The 22,572-nt window shown below is 55.6% G+C and overlaps 3 protein-coding genes across 3 annotated transcripts; all 3 read left to right on the top strand.

The window, feature by feature from the left end:
• Positions 1-1,056: 1,056 nt before the first annotated feature.
• Positions 1,057-17,245, top strand: PRKACA (protein kinase cAMP-activated catalytic subunit alpha). The gene is made up of 10 exons (XM_079771895.1): positions 1,057-1,308; positions 8,996-9,057; positions 9,515-9,643; positions 11,063-11,161; positions 12,075-12,157; positions 13,203-13,329; positions 13,424-13,519; positions 13,620-13,742; positions 15,695-15,859; positions 16,761-17,245. The coding sequence occupies exons 1-10, from the start codon at positions 1,263-1,265 to the stop codon at positions 16,884-16,886; spliced, it is 1,056 nt and encodes a 351-aa protein (XP_079628021.1). The 5' UTR covers positions 1,057-1,262; the 3' UTR covers positions 16,887-17,245.
• On the top strand, positions 5,009-6,639 carry SMIM46 (small integral membrane protein 46; the record flags this gene model as incomplete). The annotated part of the gene is made up of 2 exons (XM_079772635.1): positions 5,009-5,014; positions 6,374-6,639. The coding sequence occupies 2 exons, from the start codon at positions 5,009-5,011 to the stop codon at positions 6,530-6,532; spliced, it is 165 nt and encodes a 54-aa protein (XP_079628761.1). The 3' UTR covers positions 6,533-6,639.
• Positions 17,246-19,074: 1,829 nt separating the features above from the next.
• On the top strand, positions 19,075-22,375 carry SAMD1 (sterile alpha motif domain containing 1). The gene is made up of 5 exons (XM_079773115.1): positions 19,075-20,465; positions 20,873-21,167; positions 21,258-21,354; positions 21,451-21,562; positions 21,655-22,375. The coding sequence occupies exons 1-5, from the start codon at positions 19,515-19,517 to the stop codon at positions 21,811-21,813; spliced, it is 1,614 nt and encodes a 537-aa protein (XP_079629241.1). The 5' UTR covers positions 19,075-19,514; the 3' UTR covers positions 21,814-22,375.
• Positions 22,376-22,572: the final 197 nt, after the last annotated feature.

Raw genomic sequence — 22,572 nt, 5'->3', positions numbered from 1 at the left:
CAACCAGTGGGTAGAGAACCTGAGAATGCAGCTAAACCGGGGTTGGGGGCGGGGGGGGGGGGGGGGTGTTGCTATAGTATACAAGACAATCCTCCCAACAAAGAGTGATCAGGCTCCATTTGTCAGTAGTGTGGCAGTGGGGAACACATGGTATACGTATGAGAAAAGCAGCATCTTGCTAAGTCCTGGAAGGCAGATTCCCTCTGCATTGCCCAGACAGAATCCTCAGGCTGTCGCTGCCCCAGATACCTCATCTGTAAAATGGGAATGATAATACTACCTGCGTGACAGGGCTTGGTGAGAAGTAATGTATTTAACGAGTGGCACGAGCCCAGTGTGGGCGCCCAGCAACGGGATGGACACTGAGGGCTCCCTCCCAATCGCCCCTTGCTCCCCAGGACCAGCATCCTCCAGGAGCCCCAGCCCCACTCCCGGGCCTGCTGCAACTAGCCTTCGCCGGGCCTTATGAATGACGAAGGCCAGAGGCCCGGCGACCTCTGACCCGTGGCGCCACTCCCCGCCCCCGCTGGCAGGTGGACAGTGACTGCGCCGGGGGAGGGGAAGGGACCGTGGAGCCAACCTTGGCTGGCCCGCGGCCGCTGCCGCACTGAGCGGAGGCGGGGGACTGCGGCGTGCACGGGGCCGGGCAGGCGCCCGCCTGGACCGCCTCCTGATTTTCCGAGCGCGGAGCAGCCATCCGCCAGCCCCGGCCGCCCCGCCCCGCCCCGCCCCGCCTCGCCGCCCCGACTGCGAGCGGCGCCTCCGCCCCGCCCTCTCACCCCGGGATTGACACTGAACGTTCGGTGGGGGACGGGCCGAATCGCACGCCTCGGCCAATTGGCGGCCTCACTGGGCGAACCTGGGGCCTTGTCGCTAACCGCAGCCAATAGGCGCCTCCCGAGCGCGCCAGTGGCCGGGCATCCGCGGCGCGCGTCACGGGGCTGGAACCTATAGTGGCGCTGGTGGGTCGCAGAGAGCCAATAGGCGGCAGCATGGCGTCGTCAGTCAGGGCAGCCTGGACCAATGAGCGTAGGCTGCGGGAGCGTCACAGACAGACAGTAGCAGCGGACTTGGGCTGAGGTTCCCGGGCGGGCGGGCGCGGGGAGACGCGGGAATCAGGGGCTTGGCGGGGGTCGCGGCGCCGCAGCCAGCGCAGCAACCCAAGGGGCCGCTGCCGCCGCCGCTGCCCAGCGCGCTCCGGGGCCGCCGCCAGCACCCGCCGCGCCGCAGCTCCGGGACCGGCCCCGGCCGCCGCCGCCGCGATGGGCAACGCCGCCGCCGCCAAGAAGGGCAGCGAGCAGGAGAGTGGTGAGTGCTCAGGCCATGACCTCAATACCGGACCCACGCTGTCAGCCCCCGCCCTGTGCATCACCGCCTGGCCCCTCCTCCCCCCCCCCCCCATTTCTTTTTGCTTACTTCCAGCGCCCCCTCCCCCTGCCTGTCCAAGGTTAGGGCCCAGGGCCTGCAGAAGACCTCTCGTAGGGGCCCCCTTGCCAAAGGCCGCGCTCCACTGCAAAAACTGTGCCCCCCCACCCAGCTGTCACTGCCAACCATGGCACGTATGACCGCTGGGGCCCCACATGGGGCCCTGTCGCTACCCCATTCCCTATTTTCCTGGACCCTCTCCCCATATTCTAATACCCTCTCTTCCTCACTCACCTCTCCCATTGATGGGCCTCACCGCCAGACCCTAACCCAGGCTTCTGCCAGTCTTGGGAGTGCTGTGGGGTCTGCCTCCATCCCATAGGGACTTTGGCCACTTGGTGACCACACCCCTCCCTCCTCCAGCCCCCGCCATCTTTCTCTTGCCCTTTCCTTCTTCACCTTACCAGAGCCCCCCTCCAAACACACTGTGCCCACTTGAGCTTTCCCCAGAGCCACCTCCAGCATTGTTTTTCCCTTCTGTGTCACTTGGCATGGGGGACAGGATCATTCTGGGTCCCTCTGCCCCTCTCTCATCCTGTCACTCTGCTTCTCTGCTTGTGTTCTCTCCTCCCAAGTGTCTGTCCCTGGCTGGGGTAGCGGACTGTTTATGAACCTAGAGAACTGCTTCAGTGTGTTCAAAGCCAAGTTTGAGCCGGTCTTGCTGGGTTTGTTTCTTCCTCCTTCCCGGGTTGGGGTTAGGAGATGGCAGCAGGGCCTTTTTCCATCTCCTGCTGTGCCGTGAGCTCTAGGCTCCTTAGAGGGCCCCTCAATAATAAATGGTCGTTTCACAACTGAGGTTCCGTCATTCACCCAGTCCCCTGGGCTTCTTCACCCGCTCCTGGCTCAGGATGAAAAGTGGGGGATGAAGAGTGCCTGAGTTTAACAAGGCTCATTCAGCTTGAGCTGGAATGGTGAGAAAGGGGACTCCGGGGATGGCAGTCAGAGAGAGTAATGGGTGACATCTAATGACTTGCTTTGCCAAGGTACAGATTCTGATCATTGCCAGGGCTCAGCCAGAAAGAGGCTGGTTCCCCCCTTACCCTACAAAATGTGTTGGCCTTTTATAGCCAACCAGAGAAAGAGATTCTGTATCTGCTTTCAGAAATGGTTCTCAGTCCCCTTCCTCAATTCCTCCAGTTCTTAGATTGTCATCACTCCAGGCCTAAACCTGGACCTCAGCTAGGATCCACGTCCCATTACCCAGAAATAGTCAGAGCTGAAAAGGGAGGCCACGTCCAAATATGCCTTTCCCAGTTACTGGTCTCAAACCCCAGTGTCTGGCTACCCTGACTTCCCCTTCCAGAAAGACCCTGATATGAAAACCAAGGAACTTTATTTTCACATGGCAGAACTCAGAGTTGCTGAGCAGCCATGGGGAGGGCTGACATGTCACCGATGGGCGGGGGATATGGAGGCAAGTGCCTGTAGCTGAGTACTTGATGACAGAGGAGCAGGTGGGTAGTGACCAAAAAAAGTCTGGGCATGAGCTTGGAGGGGACTAGGCACACAGGGAGGGGCTGGCCCCCAGCAGGTGAGGCCTGGGAGGTAGAAGGTAGAAGCAGGCAGCTATATATTGCAGTGGCTCGGTTGAAAGTTGGGGAGATGACCTAGTCCTGGAAAACTTTCAAGGGATATCAAACACATGCAGTGTGTGTTGGGGGGTGGGGTGGGAGAGTTGCACAGGGAAAAAGATCAGAGGCTCCGGAAGGAACCACTAATTCTCTTAGAGCGCAGGGCGGACATCCAGGAATGGACCATCACGGTGAAATAGGGCCACTATTTACTAGGTATCTAGGATATGCCCAGCTAAATGGTTTCCATAGATCTGTCCACTCGAGTGATTTTCATAACGGGCTATTTTCCGAATTTTCTAAATGACTCTGAGTTTGACATAGATGATGTCACAGAGGCAGGATTCACATTTAGATCTGTCTACCAGCCAACTTCCTGGACCCCAGAATTTCCTAGCCTGGACATTCTCAAGTTACCTCCCGGATTTTTACTCTATTCACTTACATTTTCTTAATTTAAAATAATAAAAATTTTGTCTTACTTTTAAGTTCAGACGTAAACTTTGATCCATCCTAAGCAGTAATATAAATGAAATCATGGGATTACTGTGCCGGTTATATTCTTTCTTGCTACACATTGAAATACAATGTGACTAGAATAGTGAAACACCCCTAAAATCATGTCATGCCCTGCCAGTGGGACCCATGTCATACATTGGGAAATACTATAAGCTGTACTTCCTTCCAGAGACTTGCAGGGATTCTCAGAGAAAGAAATAGGATAAGGAAAGAAGCCCCGCTTTGCTTGGAACTCTGATTCTGAAAGGATGGAGTTAGTCAAAATTTGCCCTCTTGTAACTAGGATGGGGTAGGGTGGGAGTTAGGGGCAGTAGCCAGGCCAGCCTGCAGGGGGCACCTGGATTTCATCTGCCAGACACCAGCCATACTGGGGTAAGGAGAATGCCCAAGCCTTAGTAGGCACTAGTTAGGCATCCTGCAGCCCCCTGTGCTACCGTCTGGTGCCAGGGCATGGTAATGTCAGCCTGCTCCCAAGAGAGCAGGGATCTACCTAGAGCAAGCCCTGGAGTGGGGTGGGGTGGGGTAGGGGCAATCTGTACCCAAAGATGCCAAAGCCATTGTTAGGGGCCTGGACAAGATACTTAAGAGGGCAGAGAAAAAACCTAGCACCCGGCTCCGAGCAAGCTGGAGAAATAGACAGAGCAGTGGCCCCAAGAGGCTCCCAGGATAGGCAGCCAAGTGGGGCTCAGGCCTTGGCTGGCACTGGCCAAAAGCACCCCTGGGAGCTGGCCCATGGGGGAAGGGGTAGGGCTGGTGAGAGGGAGCCCATACCCACACATGCTAGGCCCTGGGGACAAGCAGATCCAGCTCTGAGAGTGAAAAGTGCCCCCAAGAAGTCCCTGAATGGGAAGAATTGCTGCCTTCTAACATCCTACGGAAGTACAAGAGGGTCAAACATCTGTGTATTGGCAGTTGTATGGGTGCCTAAGAAGGTCTTGCCAAAGTAGCTTTTTGCCTTAACCCAGTCTGGCCTACAGAAACTTGAGGGTCCTATCTACCCCTCCCCTGACCCTACTGGCCCAGGTTTGGTTCCTCCTCCTGCCCCCCGCCCCCCAACACACACACACACACAACTCCCTGGCTCCCCCTATAGGCAGGTATCTGGGGATGGGCAGCCAAGCTGGTGCAGCAGGTCTCTTGAGCCTTCTCAGCCACCATAGTTCTGGTGCCCTGAGAGGAAGACTGAGTGATGGCTTCCAACTCCAACGATGGTGAGACTAAACCCTGTTGCTATAGCAACTCTCCGGGCACTCTGCCCCTGGAGTCAGAGAGGGGCTTCAGTAGGGTTTGGGGAGCAGGCAGAGAGGAGAAAGCTGTGGATGTCTGGTTGGCCCTGGGAACCCCTCCCTAACAACCCTGGGCTGGGGGCCTGGAGAATAGCAGAGGGGATTGGTAGCCCTGTTAGACAAAGGAGTATGGTCCACCCAGAGCAGGGGTCCAGCTCAGAGCAGGGGAATGGGATAGACTTGCCCAGTATTGGGGTTCAACTCAGAATGGCGGTTGGTCCAGCTCAGTGATGGAGTCCAGGTCAGAATGGGGGGATGTTAAGATGGAGTCCAGGTCAGATGGCCCAGTACAGAATGGGGAGCCATCAGACTGTGCAGTGGTCCTGCCTAGTGTTGGGGTCCAGCTCAGACTAGGGGATCACCCAATCTAGAATAGAGGTCCATTTCAGAATGGGGGTGGAGTAGTCAGTGTTGGGGTCCAGCTCAGAGCAGGGGATCCAAGCTAGACTGGAGGAATCAGCCAGCCCAGAGTAGGGGTCCCAGCCCCGACTTGGCATCGCTGCCCCAGAATTCCTGGGGCAACCAGGTTTTGGTGGACAGAGTACAGAGATTTGTCTGGGAAGTCTGAGACTGGGCTCCTGCTTCCTGCGGTAGTCCTGGATTTTCGAAGGGTGTCTGGGGCTCTCTTTATGAGCCCAAATCGAATCCAGACCAGGATGGAGGCTGGAACACACACCCTACCCCCCTCCACGCCCCTACTCCCGTGGAAGACATGGGCAAGGCGGCGGGTTTCACAAATCAGCAGCTGGCTGGGTTTCCCTTCTCTGCCACTTCCAGTTGTCTGAAGGGACACGGGTGCTAGGCACTCTGGAAGAAGCTGCCACTGACCACCCACTTCTTTTGAGATCTGGAAAGGAGGAAGATGGTCAAGGCAGCCTCCCCCTCCCCCACCGCTGGGTTTAGCCTTTGTTTCCGGTTTGGACTTTCATGGCCTAGAGCAGAGCCAAGCACAGGGCAAGGTTTGACAGAGGCCAAGGACATCCCAGGATGCCATTCTACTTTCTGCCCCTGCAGAGGAACAAGAGAAAGCCTGGTGTACCCATTTCTCTTGGGGCTACAGGATTTGGAGAGGTGATAGGGTGGCTCTTACACACCCTCTCCCCCGCCCCCCCCCACACACACACACACACCCAACCCTTCGGTCTTTATCTCCAGCTGCTCTTCCTGCTAATTAATGGAGCCCTGGGGCCTCTCTAACCCCCAAGGAGCCCCTGGCTGCTGCCCTTAACTCCTTCTCCTCTGCCCAGTGAGCTCTGCCCTGGCACATCAGTTACCATCCTCTGGGTAGTCCACCCACCTGGGAAGGCAGGGTCTGGCATCCTGGGAGCAGTGAAGTCCCTAGAATGAGAAGTTAGCTTTAGCACCCCACACCCGGGGCAGGAAGGCCAGCCAGGAGGGACATCCATAGAGAATCTTCCCACTGCTTCCCGCCAAGGAGGGCCTTAGCCAGGAGCAGGTACCTTTAAATGCTTCCCTAGCAACCAACTCCTCCTTCAGGGTTCCCCAAGGCCCTCCCAAGGAAACCAGCTCAGAAGCTCTGTATATCCCTGGTTTCCCTGGTTCCCAGGGTAGCCTAGGGTGAACCTGGGTTCAGGCAATGACCAGGGTGGGGACTCAGAGACCCCCTTCCAGCTGTGGCTACAGCTGTTCCTCTGGGCCCACCTGACTCTTCGTTTCCTGAGCTACCTGCACCACGCCCTCTGGGCACCTAAGCCACAGCCAGCACCCTGAGTCTCCTTGGTCAGGGGCCGACGGGCCCCAGATCACCCCATCCCACTCCACCCCCATTGTACCCTCTGCTGGAGGAGGCAGGAAGCAGAGGTGAGTATAGGGGCTCCTGGCTGGGGATACCCCCCATCATTATTCCTCTTTATCTGCCTGTTCCTCCTGGCACTGCCCCTCCCCCATCCCCAAATCTGCCAGCCAGTGGCACCAGAGGGGACAGAGAAGGGCTGTGCTAGGACCAAGACACCCTGTGGAGCCTCTCAGTGGGGTACCCAAGTCAGAAAAGCAGGACATGGCAATTTTAGGGATGGCTGAGGGCGAAAGGAGACGTGGGACCAGGCATTCTGGATTCCTCACAAGCCCACTTCTCCCTACCCTTCCTGGGTGGGTGAAGGTAGAGTTGCAAAAGGGTACCATCTCCCCCACCTTCGTTCAGAAATTAGTGTATACATTGGAGGTGTCCAAGGAAGGTAGTGTGTGTCAGAAAAGATTCTGCTAGTGTAAGCATTGGATGTGGTGCTGTCCCCAGATTCAGAGAGGTCTCTCAGACAGTTGGTGGCCCAGCCAGGCACCAGCCTAGGACCCCTGACCATTCCTTGACTTCCCTCACTCTGCCCAGTCATTCTTTGTAAGGCTTTACTGACCAGTGATCTCTTCTCCATCTGTTACTCTTATAGCCCCAATGGAAGGTTCTTTTATCCGAATGCTGAGGGAGAGCCTTGAGGATAATGGGGAGTGGTGGCTACCCAGAGGCTATGTGGGACTCCTGGTGCATATGGGTGGGACACACAAATGACAGGCAAGGCCAAAGTTCAAGTGTGCAGGACCCCTCAGGGTGGCGCCTGTCCAGGAACATCAGAGGGTCGAGGACAGGTCTGTCAGTGGGCCACCCTAGTTCACTACGACCTGTCGACCTGTCGGGAGGGAAGCAGTTAATTTCGTGAGCAGTGGGGTCTGGCAGGCAACCTAAGGCCTGGTCAGTCTTTTCTTCTGTACAATGAGGTAATAGCAACTCTGAGCCATCAGGGTAGGACTTAAGTATAGCAAGCATTTAGCTCAGGGCTGGCACAACAGCATGCTTGACCCCGGGGGTTGTCTCTAGGACTGGTCTGTAATGTACAAATCTGTCAGGCCACACATTTAAGATTTGAGCGCTCAATGCATCCCCTGTATTTTATACCTCAATTATAAAAAATACTTGAAAGCAAAATTAATAATCAACAGTTATTTGTAATGAACCTCATACAGGTCACTGTCCAACTCCATTTCCCTAGATCAGGGGTCCTCAAACTTTTTAAACAGGGGGGCCAGTTCACTGTTCCTCAGACCGTTGGAGGGCCGGACTATAGTTTTAAAAAAAAAAACTATGAACAAATTCCTATGCACACTGCTAAGTCGGCTGCTAAGCAGGACAGGCAGCAGCGGCAAAAACACCCGGCGGGCCGGATAAATGTCCTCGGCGGGCCGCATGTGGCCCGCGGGCCGTAGGTTGAGGACCCCTGCCCTAGATTAACTCATTCAGTCCTCACAACTACTTTGCTAGGTCATTACTATTATTATCCCCATTTTACAGATGAGGAAAACTGAGGCCCAGAGAGGTAAGGTCAGTTGCCTAAGGTCACACAGTTTATCAGAACCAAGCTGGGTTCTGAACTTAATCTCAGTTCCAGAGTCCTGGCCCTTAATGATTTGCTGGGCTGCCTCACGGCGCTGACAAGAATGACTCTTTGGAAGCCTCCGTTTCCTAGTGTTAAATGGGGAGAAGAATAAAAGGAAACCTAGTGAGTTAACCAGATTTGATAGTGGAGACAAAACAGCAGGCCCAGGGTCAGCCCGCTGGGAAGTCTTCAGTATTCGCTGAATGGTGATATTCTTGGGGTACTAAGGGGCCTCTGGGGAGCAGGCATAGAGCAAGGCCTCCCTTTAACCAGCTCTGGAGCCAGGGCCCCTGAATTGGCAAAGGCAGGAACAGGGCAACAGCTGAGCCCCCCAAGGGCGCTTGCTACTCGAGCCCCAGAGGCTTCCACCCCCCGACCGGCCTCCCCAGAGAAGGGGCCTGAGGAACAGCCAAATCCTGAGGCTATAAATACCTCGGCTGGCGTCCTCCCTGGCCCTCCCTGGAATGCCGGTCAGAACTGGGACAAGTGGGGGTGGGCTGGCCTGGGTACTGCCCTCTGTCCCCCCTGAGAGTGAACCCCAAGTTGCTCTGTACCCCATTTTGGAAGAGCTGAGGCTGGATCCCACCTCTCTGTAGTAAAGGGGACCCAGGCCCTAGCCCAGATCAGGCCCCTCCCAAGCTGCCCTCAGACTCAGCCAGGGCACCCAAAGGCCCTAGTGGGAAAAAAGATCAGACTCTGGTTAAAACAGCTGCACCCCACTTTACACAAATGGGCATCTCCCCAGGAACACCCTGGGCCTGCCCCAGTGAGATGGGGGTGTCCAGCTAACTCTTCCTTCTCTTCCTTCCAGTGAAAGAGTTCTTAGCCAAAGCCAAAGAAGATTTTCTTAAAAAATGGGAAAGTCCTGATCAGGTAAGCCCCTCCCCCCCCACACACACCCACCCTATGTGCAGAACCCTTGAAGGGGTGAGCTAATGGCCTCCGTCTTCCAGCTTAACCCCTGTGTCATGGCTAGGATTTAGAACCCTGTGGAGGATGCCTGGACACCCTTGGAGGCTCCTAGACAGAGGCACCTGATTGCCCACTGCCAGGCTCCCCCATCCTACCACCCCCTACAACTGGTGGCCCCTGCCCCCCACACAGCTGCCAGCAGCTCCTGGGCCCCAGGCCAGGGCCAGATCTGGCCTCTGCCACTCGCCTCAAGGAATGTGCCCTCCGCCATCTTGCTTTTCTGCCCCCTGTTCTCACCCCGTCACTCTCCCTGCTCCCCAGGGCCCCCTCTGCTGGTGGAAGATATGATGCCCCAGACCTTGGCCCAGCAGGCCCCAGGGAAGAGGGTCCCTGACTCTCTCAACCTCTCCATCCACAGAATACAGCCAATTTGGATCAGTTTGATCGAATCAAGACCCTCGGCACAGGCTCCTTCGGGCGGGTGATGCTGGTGAAACACAAGGAGACTGGGAACCACTTTGCCATGAAGATCCTGGACAAACAAAAGGTGAGCTCAGCTCTGCCCTGCGGCCAGGTCCCACCTGCTGCCTGGCGTGCTCTTCCCATCCATCCACTCACCAATTGCTTCTTGAGCCCCCATCATGTGCCAGACCTGAAGGCCAGAAGGGCACATGAAGTTCCCCTCCAGGCCAAACACCGAGGGAAATCAGGCGCTGGAAACAGCATCAGACATCTAACCTGTGTTCCAGGTAGCTGGAGGTCTTCCTGGGGGAGGTGGCATTTACACAGGCCTGCTTTCTGTGAATAGTTTTGACACCCTACTTATGCCAGGCACTACTCTAAAGCATTGCTGCCCAGTAGAAATGTCATATAAGCCACGTGTGATTTTAAGTTTTCTAGAAGCCCCATTAAATAAAAGAAACAGATGGAATGCATTTTAATAATATGTTGTAATTAAACCAGTATATTTACATTATAATTCCAATGTATGTAACCAATGTAAAATACCATTAATGAGGCATTTTACATTTTTTTCATACCAAGTCTTTGAAATCCAGTATGCATTTTACACTTACAACATATCTCCGTTCTGATGTTAAATTTTTAAAGGAAAGAGAAGAAAAAGGAGAGAAGTTGAAAAAGCAGATTGGCATAGCCCAAGTTGTTCCAGACAGACTTAAAAGATGTCTAGTAACTGTGTCAAGTGTCAGTTTTTAAATTTTCACTTTAGATATTTATCACTTTAAACTCAGTTCCCCAGTCTCCCAGCCACATTAAAGCGCTCAGCAGCCATATATGGCTTGTGTGGATGGTATTGGGCAGTGTAGGTATAGACTCAAAGGAAACAGCTGTGAGCAAAGCAAAAAGGCCCCAGACAGAGATTCAGAGCTGGCTGAACAGCCATGCTGCCTGTGTGGGACACACCAGCTGGCCTGTGACCTTAGGCAAGTCATTGCCCCTCTCTGGGCTTCCAAGCTTGTGTGTTCACAGTACATACCCCTCAGGGCTTCCGTCACTATGCTCGAAGAGCCTGCTGGAGATAGCTGAGGGCTGAGGAGAAATTAGCTTGGGGTTTGGGCATGTGTGTGTGAGTGCTCTAAATGCAGAGAAGTTTTTTGTAAACCCCCTGCTCCCTTGGCACTACTCTTTCTTGTCTTTCTGTGGTCAGCGCTGCTGCCCCTTCCTCCAAGAAGCCTTCTCTGACTACCCCTGCCCCAGACTTTACCTTGCGCCTCATCTGGGCATCCACAAGCCCTGAACTTCCCCCATCACAGCTCTGATCCCTCTGCGCTGAAAAGCCTGGTGATTCGTGTTCTTGCCACGTGGGGACAGGCAGCCTCAGCCTTCTTATTGTGTCCTCAGCACCCCAACTAGGGCTCCACAGGCCACAAACCCTCACAGAAACCAGCCTGGGGGACGAGGGCCCTCTCATACCTCCTCCTCTCCACACCCCTCCTGCTCCTAGGTGGTGAAGCTGAAACAGATAGAGCACACCCTGAATGAGAAGCGCATCCTGCAGGCTGTCAACTTTCCGTTCCTTGTCAGACTTGAGTTTTCCTTCAAGGTGGGTCCCAACCATCGGGGAATAGAGGGGGCAGAGAGGGAAACCATGCCTGGGGGCTTAGGACAATCACTGATGAGGAAAGGAGGATCAGCCTGGGATTCTGATACACCCAAGTTCAACTCCTAGGTCTGTCTACTTGATGACCTTGTGTGGTCATGTCACTCAACCTGGATGACATCCCTCAAAATCACTGCTTTGTTTACAAAAACCTGACACGTGGCCTGGGTTCAAATCCCCCCTCAGCACCCCCTGCCCATGGTGACCCTGGCGAGGGACTTCACTTGAGGCTCAGTTTCCTCATCTGTAAACTGGGGATCGAAAGGTTTCCATGACAGTTCCAAACACATCATGAGCACCCTGTGTGAGCTATTTTGGGTGCCATCCTAAGCCGGACTTTGAGAGTTGGGAAAGTCCACTTGGGGCCTGCCACCCAGGCAGTCATAAGGGCCTGTGCTTGGTGTCATGCTCTCCTGCTGCATCTTGAAATTCATAATCATTGTTTTAGTAAGGAGACACACTTTTTTTGGCAGGGGGTGGGGCACAAATTCTGTAGCCTATCCTGGTTCCATTTTGTGATGAAAAAACTGTGGTCCAATAGCCTTGCTCAGGACAATCACAGACTGTGAAGTCTCCTCTCCAGCTCAGCCACCTGTAGCCAGCCCTCCCTTTCACCACCCTCCCCCCACCCCCCCCATAAGCAGGATAATAGTTGTCCCTTTTTCCTCATGCACAGAGGCAAATGAGATAGGTAGCTCAGTGAGTACAGTGCCTGGTGCGTGGCATGTGCCTCATATTGGAGCCTAGATTGGTGTTGTCACCTGTTTCCAAACTCCTGCTGGTCAGGGGCACCAGACCTTCGGGTGGAGCCCAGGGCTTGGGGAACAGGGCCCTGATCAGCTGCTGCTCTCCACAGGATAACTCAAATTTATACATGGTCATGGAGTATGTGCCCGGCGGGGAAATGTTCTCACATCTGCGGCGGATCGGAAGGTTCAGGTGAGCAGACTGTCTCCAGCCCACCAGGCCTGGGGGTGTCCACAGGCAATGTCACAAGACCAAGCCATCTGGGGACATGGAGGTAGCCTCTCCAGGTCCCTGTGGGTTCTCCTTCCCCCTGAGCTGAGGAATCTGTAATGTCTCAACCAACCACCATGAAACAAAACAAACATAGTAACAGGTATCACCATTTAAGTTGGCGATTTTATGCAGGTTTTTGTTTTTTTAATATGTCTTTATTGACTTTAGAGAGAGGAAGGGAGAGGGATAGAGAGATAGAAACATCAATGAGACAGAAACATCTATCGGCTGCCTCTTGCATGCCCCCCACCTGGGATGGAGCCTGTAACCCGGGCATGTGCCCTGACCAGGAATCGAACTGGTGACCTCTTGGTTCATGGGTTGATTCTCAATCACTGAGCAGTGGGGTGATTTTATGCAGTTTTTAAATGTATGCCATTGTTTTGTTTATTCAGATAGCTATGCACTTTACATACAATAAAATGCACAGGTCAATGTTCTGTTCCATGAGTTTTGACAGTTGCATACATTTGTTTAACCACAACCCAAAACACCATATTGAGTATTTCATCACCCCCAGAAAATTCCCTCTAATGCCTTTCTTGGCAGATCACCACCCTGAAAAAGGCAATTGTCCCTTCTGGCATTAAACACCATAGAATTTGTTTGGTCTAGGTTTGGACTTGATATAAATGGCATCACACAGTTCATATTCTTTTGTCCTTTTCTTCTCTTCACATAATTGTTTTGAGATCTAGCCACAGTTTTGAGCATATTCGTGTGTCCCGATGGTTGTTGGGTAGCATTTTATTGAATCTGTCACAGTCTATGACACCATTGCTCAGTTGACGGACAGCTGGGCTCTTTCCTGTTTGGAGCTCTATATGAATAAGGCTTCTCCTCTTACACATTTTGGATAGCTGGGCTGTAGGCCCACCCGATAGACCATTTGGGGGCGGGTGAGTCCTGCTGGGTGAGTGTGGCCACCACACTCACTCATCCCCTCTCCACTTGTCCCTGCCAGCGAGCCCCATGCCCGCTTCTACGCCGCCCAGATCGTCCTGACCTTCGAGTATCTGCACTCGCTCGATCTCATCTACCGGGACCTGAAGCCAGAGAACCTTCTCATCGACCAGCAGGGCTACATTCAGGTACCCGCTGGGCCAGGCAAGGGACAGCCCCAGGTGTCCATGGCCAGGACCCTCTCTCCCTCACTCTTGACCAACCCCACTCTTGTGCCCACAGGTGACAGACTTTGGTTTTGCCAAGCGTGTGAAAGGCCGCACCTGGACCTTGTGCGGGACCCCCGAGTACCTGGCCCCTGAGATCATCCTGAGCAAAGTAGGCGTCTCCCCACCCCTCCCACCGTCCCTGAGGCCCACTCCGCCCATGCCCCTTCTTCACCCTTCTTCCCTCTTCCTGCACCCCCTTTCCACCCCAGGGCTACAACAAGGCTGTGGACTGGTGGGCCCTTGGGGTTCTCATCTACGAGATGGCTGCTGGCTACCCACCCTTCTTCGCTGACCAGCCCATTCAGATCTACGAGAAGATTGTTTCTGGGAAGGTGAGGCCTGGATATAGGGGTTCTGCCCAGGATACACCCTTCCCCACCCACCATCATTGTAAGAACAATCTAGAAGTTCATTAAGTCAGGCCAGGCAGTAACACTGGGTGTATCAGCCATGCTAACTTGCTAACTGAGGTCAACACCCCACACAACCTCACTGGCTACTCCTGGACCCACAGTGCCAACCTCCCAAGGGCTTCTAAAACCCCAAGCCTCATCTGCACTACCCTATGTGAGGCACTACTTGTTCCTAATTATCCCCCTTCTGTGATTTTTCACAAGTTCCACAGCAGGAAAGCTAATGTATTTGGTTCCCAGACCCCACTGGGCAGTCATTTGGGGTGTATGGCCCATACCTCCCTTCTCAAATGCAGAATTCCTAACTCAGAGGGTTCAGGTAAGAGGACTGTTAGAGTTAACATCTACAGAGTGCATTAAGCACCCAGTGCACCCACTCCATCCTACCCAGCACTCCGAGGGACTGAGGCATGGAGAGGAGGGGATATGTCTGGCCCGAGATCCAAGGGCTCGAGAGAGGCTGGGAACCCCACTTTTGTCTTTAGCTCACTCTCCTTTCTGGGAGGACCAGCCATCCCTCCACCCAGACCAGGAATTGGTGGAAGCAACTCCCAGCTCAGCCCGGGTGGGTTGGCCCGTCTCCAGGTCCCGGTTCTTCCCCCCCCCTTGGCTTTGAAACCTTAGGCAAGTGGCTTTCCCACTCTGAGCCTCATCTTACCCACCTGAGAACTGAGGAACCAGCCAGCTGCTTCTCAGGGAGGTTGAGAGAAATCACCAGCTGCAAAGTGGGTTCCCAAAATAGGGAAAGATGAGGTGTCTGCCACCAGGCACAATGGACATTGCCAAGAGAATGACCCAAAGTGGGAAACAAAGAAGAAGCCATAGAATGTGCCAAGGGGGAAGAGGAGAAGAGCATAACTCCCTTTTTTTGTAGCATTTCATAGTTCCCACGCACCCTCAGCGGTATTATCTCCCTCATGCAACCCTGGGATATCTGCCCCGTGCCGGAAAGGCAGGCACAGGCCCAGAGAGGTTAAAGGCCATGGCCAAGGTCACAGCCTGTAAGAGGGAGAGCAGTGCTGGAAATCTGTTCTTGTAGCTATAAATCCAATGAATAGTAGCATACGAGGCCGTGGGTTCTGAGCATTTAGGGAAAGTTTCTTGAAGATTTGAACTGAGCCTTAAAGAATAGAAGAGCCTTAGCTATGCAGAGAAAGAAATAGAAAAACAATTGTTTCTCTCAAACGTGGATATTTCTGAAGTCCCAAGACGTAAGCAGAGCCACCTTAGGAAATTATGGCTAAAATTGCAAGTTCTGGAGTCTAACAGCCCCAAGATGGAACCAACCTGTCCCACTCTTCTGTGTGACCTTGGGCAAGCTGTTTAACCCTTCCAAGCCTGTTTCCTCTTCTCTAACATGGGACCATCATAACACTTAACTTGGAGCACCAGATCTCAAAGTGGTCCCCTCTCCAGCACCATCAGCATGACCAGGGAACTAGCTGGAAATGCAGACTCTCATGCCCCAACCCAGACCTTCTGAATCAGAAACTCCAACAGGCCTGATTAACTGTTGTTGTTTGTTGTTTTTTTTTAATATATTTTATTGATTTTTTACAGAGAGGAAGGAAGAGGGATAGGGAGCTAGAAACATCGATCAGCTGCCTCCTGCACACCTCCTATCGGGGATGTGCCTGCAACCAAGGCACATGCCCTTGACCGGAATCGAACCTGGGACCCCCTCAGTCCGCAGGCCGACGCTCTATCCACTGAGCCAAACCGGTTTCGGCCTGATTAACTGTTTTAAGGGAATTCCGACACACACTCAAGTGCCCCAAAGGACTGTTGGATGGTGAAGGCAGAGTTTTGGGGTCCCCAAGCTCCAGGCCGGTTTCCCACCCTGTGTATATCCCCCCCCACTCCTACCCCAGGTGCGGTTCCCATCCCACTTCAGCTCTGACCTGAAGGATCTGCTGCGGAACCTCCTTCAGGTAGACCTTACCAAGCGCTTTGGGAACCTCAAGAATGGGGTCAATGACATCAAGAACCACAAGTGGTTTGCCACGACTGACTGGATTGCCATCTACCAGAGGAAGGTGGGTGTCCCCCCCTCTCCCCAAGTATGCTGAGGGCTTTGGGGGCAGGCCAAGAGCCAGGGAGGGCTGCCAGGGGAGAGATGGAAAGGGAAGAAGAATTTGAAAGTAGGCCATGGCCCTAGGTCATTCTGGCTGGGGCAGTTGAGAACAGTGGAGGCCTTAAAATGGGATTATAGGGTCACTTGGCCACTCTGACCTTGAGCAAGAGACACCCCTGTCTGGAAAGTCACTTCCCCATTGGTGAGTTGGCTATACAGTGGAACCTCGTTTCTCGAACTTCATCCGTTCTGGAAGGCTGTTGGAAAACTGAATAATTTTTTCCCATTAGAAATAATGTAAGTTGAATTAATCCATCCAGACCCCCAAATGATTCCTTGTTTTAACTTTTCTTATATACAGTACATATCTATTTTACTGTTTAACCTATAAACAGACACTTTAAGAATCAAAATGACATGAAATGTAAATGAAAATTTAACAAAAAGGAAGTGTACAATAAAAAGATGAAAATTTAACAATCATTATAAGCAGCAACAAAAGCAAAAAAAACCCACGAAAATGTTCACAGCACAACATCCTGAGATTTTAACAGTAGTAAACTGACTCATATTCGCGCATTCTCTCCTTTGTCACCTGAGAGATGCGTGACTGATCATACAGGTAACAGCATGAAAGGGTTGTCAGGTTGAGGAGTGAATTGTTCGCTGGAGATGGGAGACTTTGGAGAAACTGAGGGTCCACTGTAATAAGATTCTTGGGTTGTTAAGGTGAGTTCACACCTGAATGCTAAGCTCTGGCCTGGGTCTCAGTAAGTTGTCTCATGAATGTTAGGCCATTCGTATTTGTTTGAACAAGGGTTATGTTGACTGCTGAGGTCTGGGTAATTCTTGACCCTTTCCAGGTGGAAGCTCCCTTCATACCAAAGTTTAAAGGCCCTGGGGACACGAGTAATTTTGATGACTATGAAGAGGAAGAGATCCGAGTCTCCATCAATGAGAAGTGTGGCAAGGAGTTTTCTGAGTTTTAGGGGTGTGCCTGTGCCCCCAAGGGTTTTCTTTCTTTTTTTGTGGGGGGTGGGTGGGAGGGTTGGATTGAACAGCCAGAGGGCCCCAGAGTTCCTTACATCTAATTTCACCCCCACCCCACCCTCCAGGGTCGGGGAGCAGGAAGCCCAGATATTCAGAGGGACAGGAATACCAGCTGCTCTCCCTCATCCCCTTCACCCTCCTGCCCTCCCTAATGCTTTTGCCTTCTTCCACCCCAGCCCACTTCTGCTTGTTTTAAACGAGTATCTCAGTTCTAGTCAGACCAGGTCTTACTAGTGTATCCAGGGACAGGGTGTGGAAAGAGGGGCCCAAACTTAACTCCAACCCCCTTCCTTCCCCACCTCCCTCGACAGACCACCAGCAAACTTGCTAAGGGAGAATAAAAGAATGGCCAGCCTTCCCTTCAAAGCAATCTTGCCTGGGAAGGAGAGATTTTAGTGACATGCAGTGGGCTACTTGCTAGAATTTTTTAAAAAACAATTTACAAACTTATTTAAGTTCCACCAGTGCCTCCCATCCCCCCCTCTCCAAATCCATTTTAACAAGGCTGGGAAGCAGACTGACTTGTAAAGGAAAGGGCTGGGGTTCCACCCTCTCCCCCAAGCTGCTAATCCCCTCCTACCCTGCCAAGCCTAGAAAGGTCTCAGCCCCTTTAGGAAGCCCCTAAAGCCGATACCCCTTCTGCCCCAACAGACCTTTCTTCACCCTTGGGCTTTGGGACCCAGACAAAGCAGCTGCCCCTCTCCCTGCCAAAGAGGAGTTGTCCCCCCAAAAGATAGAGGGGGAGCCCCAAGCCCAGGGTCTTTCCTCCCCACAGCACTCCCCCAAACTCCTAAATTTTATTCTTAGGTAGATTTTAATGCCCAGCCTCTTCTCAGCTCAGTTGGGAAGGCAACCCGGGCAGAAGGAGGCAGAGCCCCCCTTTCCCCTCTGTGGACCCCCGTTCAAGCCCAGAGTTGCTAGGGAGGGGCTCTGTTTTATTCACCCAACAGCCCCGCCCCCTCCAATCCTGGGCGCTCCTCTGCTTAGCTGTCAGCTATCACCTCTTACCCCATTTGTGCTTTTTTTCTCTCTTAATAGAAAAGTTGGGAGCCCCTATTCAACCTCAAATCTGCCCCTCTCAGAACTTCTCCCCATCCCAGGAGGAGCTCTCAGGCTTGGGATGGGGCCACGGGTGGGCGCAGGGGTGATTCAATCTGTGTGCTGGGAAGGATGAGACTTCCTCTTGAACAGTGTGCTGTTGTAAACATATTTGAAAACTATTACCAATAAAGTTTTGTTTAAAAAAAAGTGTCCCTGGTATTCCCGAATTTGGTCAACCGCCCCCCGCCCCCCCCCCCCCATACACACGCACACACCCCGGGAGGATGGGAAGGGAATTTTGCACCCTAGGGTCCAGGCTGATTAGGACCTGGCCTGGAGTCCTGGTAAAACTGGGTTTAGCTGACTTCCGCCACTCTCCCCCAGGCCCCGCAGGAAAAGGGGGTGGCAAGTTGCGCTATAACCCTGAATTCAGGGTTCCCCAAGTCTGCATCGCGCCCCCCTCGGCATACAGCCCTGAGCCGAGAGGGAGTTCCAAGGAGACTCGGGCCGGCGCGCTGGGAAGCCGAGCTATGGGGTGGGGAAGAGTCGTGGGGGCCTGGTTGGGGGCGGTCAAGGGTAGGGGTGACGGAACTCGTCCCCCTCCCCGCCTTCTCAGCGCGAGGCCAAGCGCGCCCTAGGGCCCCTGGAGTGGCGGCGGCTCAAAGGTTTCTGCGCGCCCAGCAAGCGCGGCAGCCCGGCCCGCGAGCGGCGAGTTCCCGGTAAGTGCGGTCCCGAGAGCGGAGCGCGCCTCGGAGGCGTGGAGATGGGGGCTGGGCGCCGGGGACGTCTGGGTCCTGCGCCCAATGGCTGGAGGGCGGCCGAGCGCCGCCCGTCCGCCCCGCCCGCCCCCTCTCCCCTCCCCCCGGCCCTCCCCTCCCCCCCCGCCCGCCCGCCGCTTTCCCCCGCCCCCGCCCCGGCGCCAACTCCGCGGCGCCTCCTTAAAAAGCGCGCGGGAGTTGTAAGGGGGGGTCGGAGTGAGCAAGAGCGCAGGGTAAAGGGGGCGGGCGGGGGGCCCGGGCTCCACCTTAAAAGCGGGCGCGTGGGGGTGGGAGGGAGGAAGGCGGGCGGCGGGGTGGAGGGAGGGAGGGAAGGAAGGGGGGCCGGAGTGTCCCGGGCGCAGGGCGCGCGTGCGGCGGCGGCGGCGGCGGCGGCGGCGGCAGCGGCGGGGAGGGGCCGGCTGCGCTCCCCTCCTCCCTCGCATCCCCGGCCCCGCGCGCGCCCAGCAGAAGCGGGTCTGTGTGTGTGTGCGTGCGTGCGAGTGTGTGCATATATTTTTTTCTCTCTTTTCTTTCTCTCTCACTGTTTTCTCTCTCTCTCTCTCTTTCTCTCTCTCTCTCGCTCTCTCTCTCTTTTTTTTTTTTTTTTGCAAAGAAACAGCAGCGCCGCCGCCGCTCCGCCGAGGCGCTGCGCCCCCCCGAGGGGGGGGAGGAGGAGGCGGGCAGCGGCAGAGGGAGGGGAGCCCGGGAGGGGGGCGCCGCGCTGGGAGGGAGGCAGCGCGCACGGTGCAGCCGGGCCGGGCGGGAGGTATGGCGGGGCCCCCGGCCCTACCCCCGCCGGAGACGGCGGCGGCCGCCACCACAGCGGCCGCTACCTCGTCGTCCGCTGCTTCCCCGCACTACCAAGAGTGGATCCTGGACACCATCGACTCGCTGCGCTCGCGCAAGGCGCGGCCGGACCTGGAGCGCATCTGCCGGATGGTGCGGCGGCGGCACGGCCCGGAGCCGGAGCGCACGCGCGCCGAGCTCGAGAAACTGATCCAGCAGCGCGCCGTTCTCCGGGTCAGCTACAAGGGGAGCATTTCGTACCGCAACGCGGCGCGCGTCCAGCCACCCCGGCGCGGAGCTACCCCGCCGGCCCCGCCGCGCGCCCCTCGCGGGGGCCCGGCCGCCGCGCCGCCGCCCACGCCCGCCCCGCCGCCGCCGCCCGCGCCCGTCGCTGCCGCCGCCCCAGCCCGGGCGCCCCGCGCGGCTGCCGCGGCCGCCGCCACTACAGCGCCCCCCTCGCCCGGCCCCGTGCAGCCGGGCCCCCGCGCGCAGCGGGCCGCGCCCCTGGCCGCGCCGCCGCCCGCGACCGCCGCTCCTCTGGCAGTGGCGCCTCCGACCGGCCCGCGTCGCGCCCCCCCGCCCGCCGTCGCCGCCCGGGAGCCGCCACTGCCGCCACCGCCACAGCCGCCGGCGCCGCCACAGCAGCAGCAGCAGCCGCCGCCGCAGCAGCCACAGCAGCCGCCTGAGGGGGGCGCGGCGCGGGCCAGCGGCCCTGCGCGGCCCGTGAGCCTGCGGGAAGTCGTGCGCTACCTCGGGGGCAGCGGCGGTGCCGGTGGCCGCCTGACCCGTGGCCGTGTGCAGGGGCTACTGGAGGAGGAGGCGGCGGCGCGAGGCCGCCTAGAGCGCACCCGTCTCGGAGCGCTCGCGCTGCCCCGCGGGGATAGGCCTGGACGAGCGCCGACGGCTGCCAGCGCCCGCGCGTCTCGGAGCAAGGTGAGCGCGCTGGGTAGGGAAGGCGCCGCGCGGTGGGCAGGTGCTGGTGAACTTGATGTTGGGGGTGCAAGTCCCGGGAGGAACCGGGCAGCTTGGGCTTTGTGCGGCTTCCCTACAGATTTCAGCGTGTAGCAACCTTGGTAAGTGACTTAATCTTTCCGAGCCTCAGTTTCCTCCGGTGTAAAACTTAACAACAGTAGCGACCTCTTGGGGTTGAGCGAGTTTAATGAGATTTGGTTACTGGGGGCTTTATTAACACAGAGCTTGGCACGGAGCAAATGTGTAGAAGTTAGTGCGTGTTGATATTAAAAGTGGCCGTTAGGTACACCGCTCAGTCCTGGATCCCAGGGACTGGGCCCATGGCCAGAACAGCTGCTAACTTTGCATGCCTCTCTCCTTGGCACCAGAGAGGTGGAGAAGAGCGACTGCTCGAGAAGGAAGAGGAGGAAGATGATGATGAAGATGAAGATGATGAAGACAATGTGTCTGAAGGCTCTGAGGTACCCGAGGGTGACCGTCCTGCAGGTGCCCAGCATCACCAGCTTAATGGTGACAGGGGCCCTCAGAGTGCCAAGGAGAGGGTCAAGGAGTGGACACCTTGTGGACCTCACCAGGGCCAGGATGAAGGGCGGGGGCCAGCACCAGGCAGTGGCACCCGCCAGGTGTTCTCTATGGCAGCCCTGAATAAGGAAGGGGGATCAGGTAAGGACCCCTCTGGGTGGGGGAGGGAGCCTGGTGGGGAAGAACTAAGCCCCAAGACAAAGTCACAGGCAGATGCTTTTTCTTTTCCAGCCTCTGCTGCCACTGGGCCAGACTCCCCATCCCCCGTGCCTTTGCCCCCAGGAAAACCAGCCCTGCCTGGGGCCGATGGAACCCCCTTTGGCTGTCCGTAAGTTGGGATGTTTGCGACAAGAGGGTGGTGCCCAGGGGTGTGTAACAGCCGGAGTAACATCACTGTTCGCTGGTTCCCTCTTGTCCATTGCAGTTCTGGGCGCAAAGAGAAGCCAGCTGACCCTGTGGAATGGACAGTGATGGACGTGGTAGAATATTTCACAGAGGCTGGCTTCCCGGAGCAGGCCACAGCTTTCCAAGAACAGGTGAGTTCTCAACCCTCGGTTTCCCTCCCCTATCCCAGGGCGGCAGTGGGGGTCTGCTCTGACCCTCTTCTCTCTCTCTCTGTCCCACCCAGGAAATAGATGGCAAGTCTCTCCTGCTCATGCAGCGGACAGATGTGCTAACCGGCCTGTCCATCCGCCTTGGCCCAGCCCTGAAAATCTACGAGCACCACATCAAGGTGCTCCAGCAAGGCCACTTTGAGGATGATGACCCTGATGGCCTCCTAGGCTGAATGTCCGGTCTCACCCCTGCCCCTACCCTTTCTAGCCCCATCTTACCCAAGCCCCCTGGAGTCCAGGGGTTGGACTAGGGACACTCTCAGCCCTCATAACAGATTCCAGTGCGGGGCACCCTTCCCTACTCATCTCTTCCCAGTGTCTCCCCAACACACACATCTGGCATCGAGCACATCCCAGACTTCCTGATGGAGGAGTGTGGGGTGGGACAGGGCCTGCTCGTTTCACCCCAGGAGGCCCACCCCCACCGCCACCCCCAACCTAGGACATTTAAAAAGAAAGAAATGGGGGCTTCCTATCTCCCATAGATCTTTAGTTCAGCCAGATGTTTCCTATATAAATGATTTGTTCTGCCTGTTCATTTTGATGGGTGGCCTTTCTTCCCTCCCCCACCAACCAGGCCCCTCCTTGGTCTACCCTCAGCCTCCATCCCCTGGGTGGGGTGAGATCAGTGGGTCTTCCCTACTCTTTCTGTTGGTTGTCGCTCCAGCTGGCTGTATTGCTTTTTAATATTGCACCGAAGATTTTTTAAATAAAGTTTTAAAAAAAAAAAGAAAAGAAAAGAAAAAAAAAGGCCAGGAGTCCCATTTTGTCAATGGAGTTGGGGAAGCAGGTATTGGAAGAACCGTACCAGCCTCCTGGGAGAGCCGGGTTAGTACTGAATTGCTCTTGAAGGGAGCCAGGTAGTGAATGGGCTGCCTTGCAGCGGCTGTAATAGTGATTGCTCCAGAAGGACAGGAATGTTAGCTTAGTTC

This window comes from Cnephaeus nilssonii (genome assembly GCF_951640355.1).
Source record: "Cnephaeus nilssonii genome assembly, chromosome: 5".
In the NCBI taxonomy this organism is placed as follows: domain Eukaryota; kingdom Metazoa; phylum Chordata; class Mammalia; order Chiroptera; family Vespertilionidae; genus Cnephaeus; species Cnephaeus nilssonii.
Note: the sequence above shows the minus strand (reverse complement) of the source record. Positions and strands in the feature narration are given on the sequence as shown.

Bases quoted from the DNA above. Each gene is read 5' to 3' on its own strand.
- PRKACA (XM_079771895.1), top strand. From the start codon at position 1,263: ATGGGCAACGCCGCCGCCGCCAAGAAGGGCAGCGAGCAGGAGAGTG. The intron at 12,158-13,202 runs GTGAGCAGACTG...TGTCCCTGCCAG, and splicing joins CGGCGGATCGGAAGGTTCAG to CGAGCCCCATGCCCGCTTCT. The intron at 13,330-13,423 runs GTACCCGCTGGG...TTGTGCCCACAG, and splicing joins ACCAGCAGGGCTACATTCAG to GTGACAGACTTTGGTTTTGC.
- SAMD1 (XM_079773115.1), top strand. From the start codon at position 19,515: ATGGCGGGGCCCCCGGCCCTACCCCCGCCGGAGACGGCGGCGGCCGCC. The intron at 21,168-21,257 runs GTAAGGACCCCT...TTTCTTTTCCAG, and splicing joins GAATAAGGAAGGGGGATCAG to CCTCTGCTGCCACTGGGCCA. The intron at 21,355-21,450 runs GTAAGTTGGGAT...TGTCCATTGCAG, and splicing joins GGAACCCCCTTTGGCTGTCC to TTCTGGGCGCAAAGAGAAGC.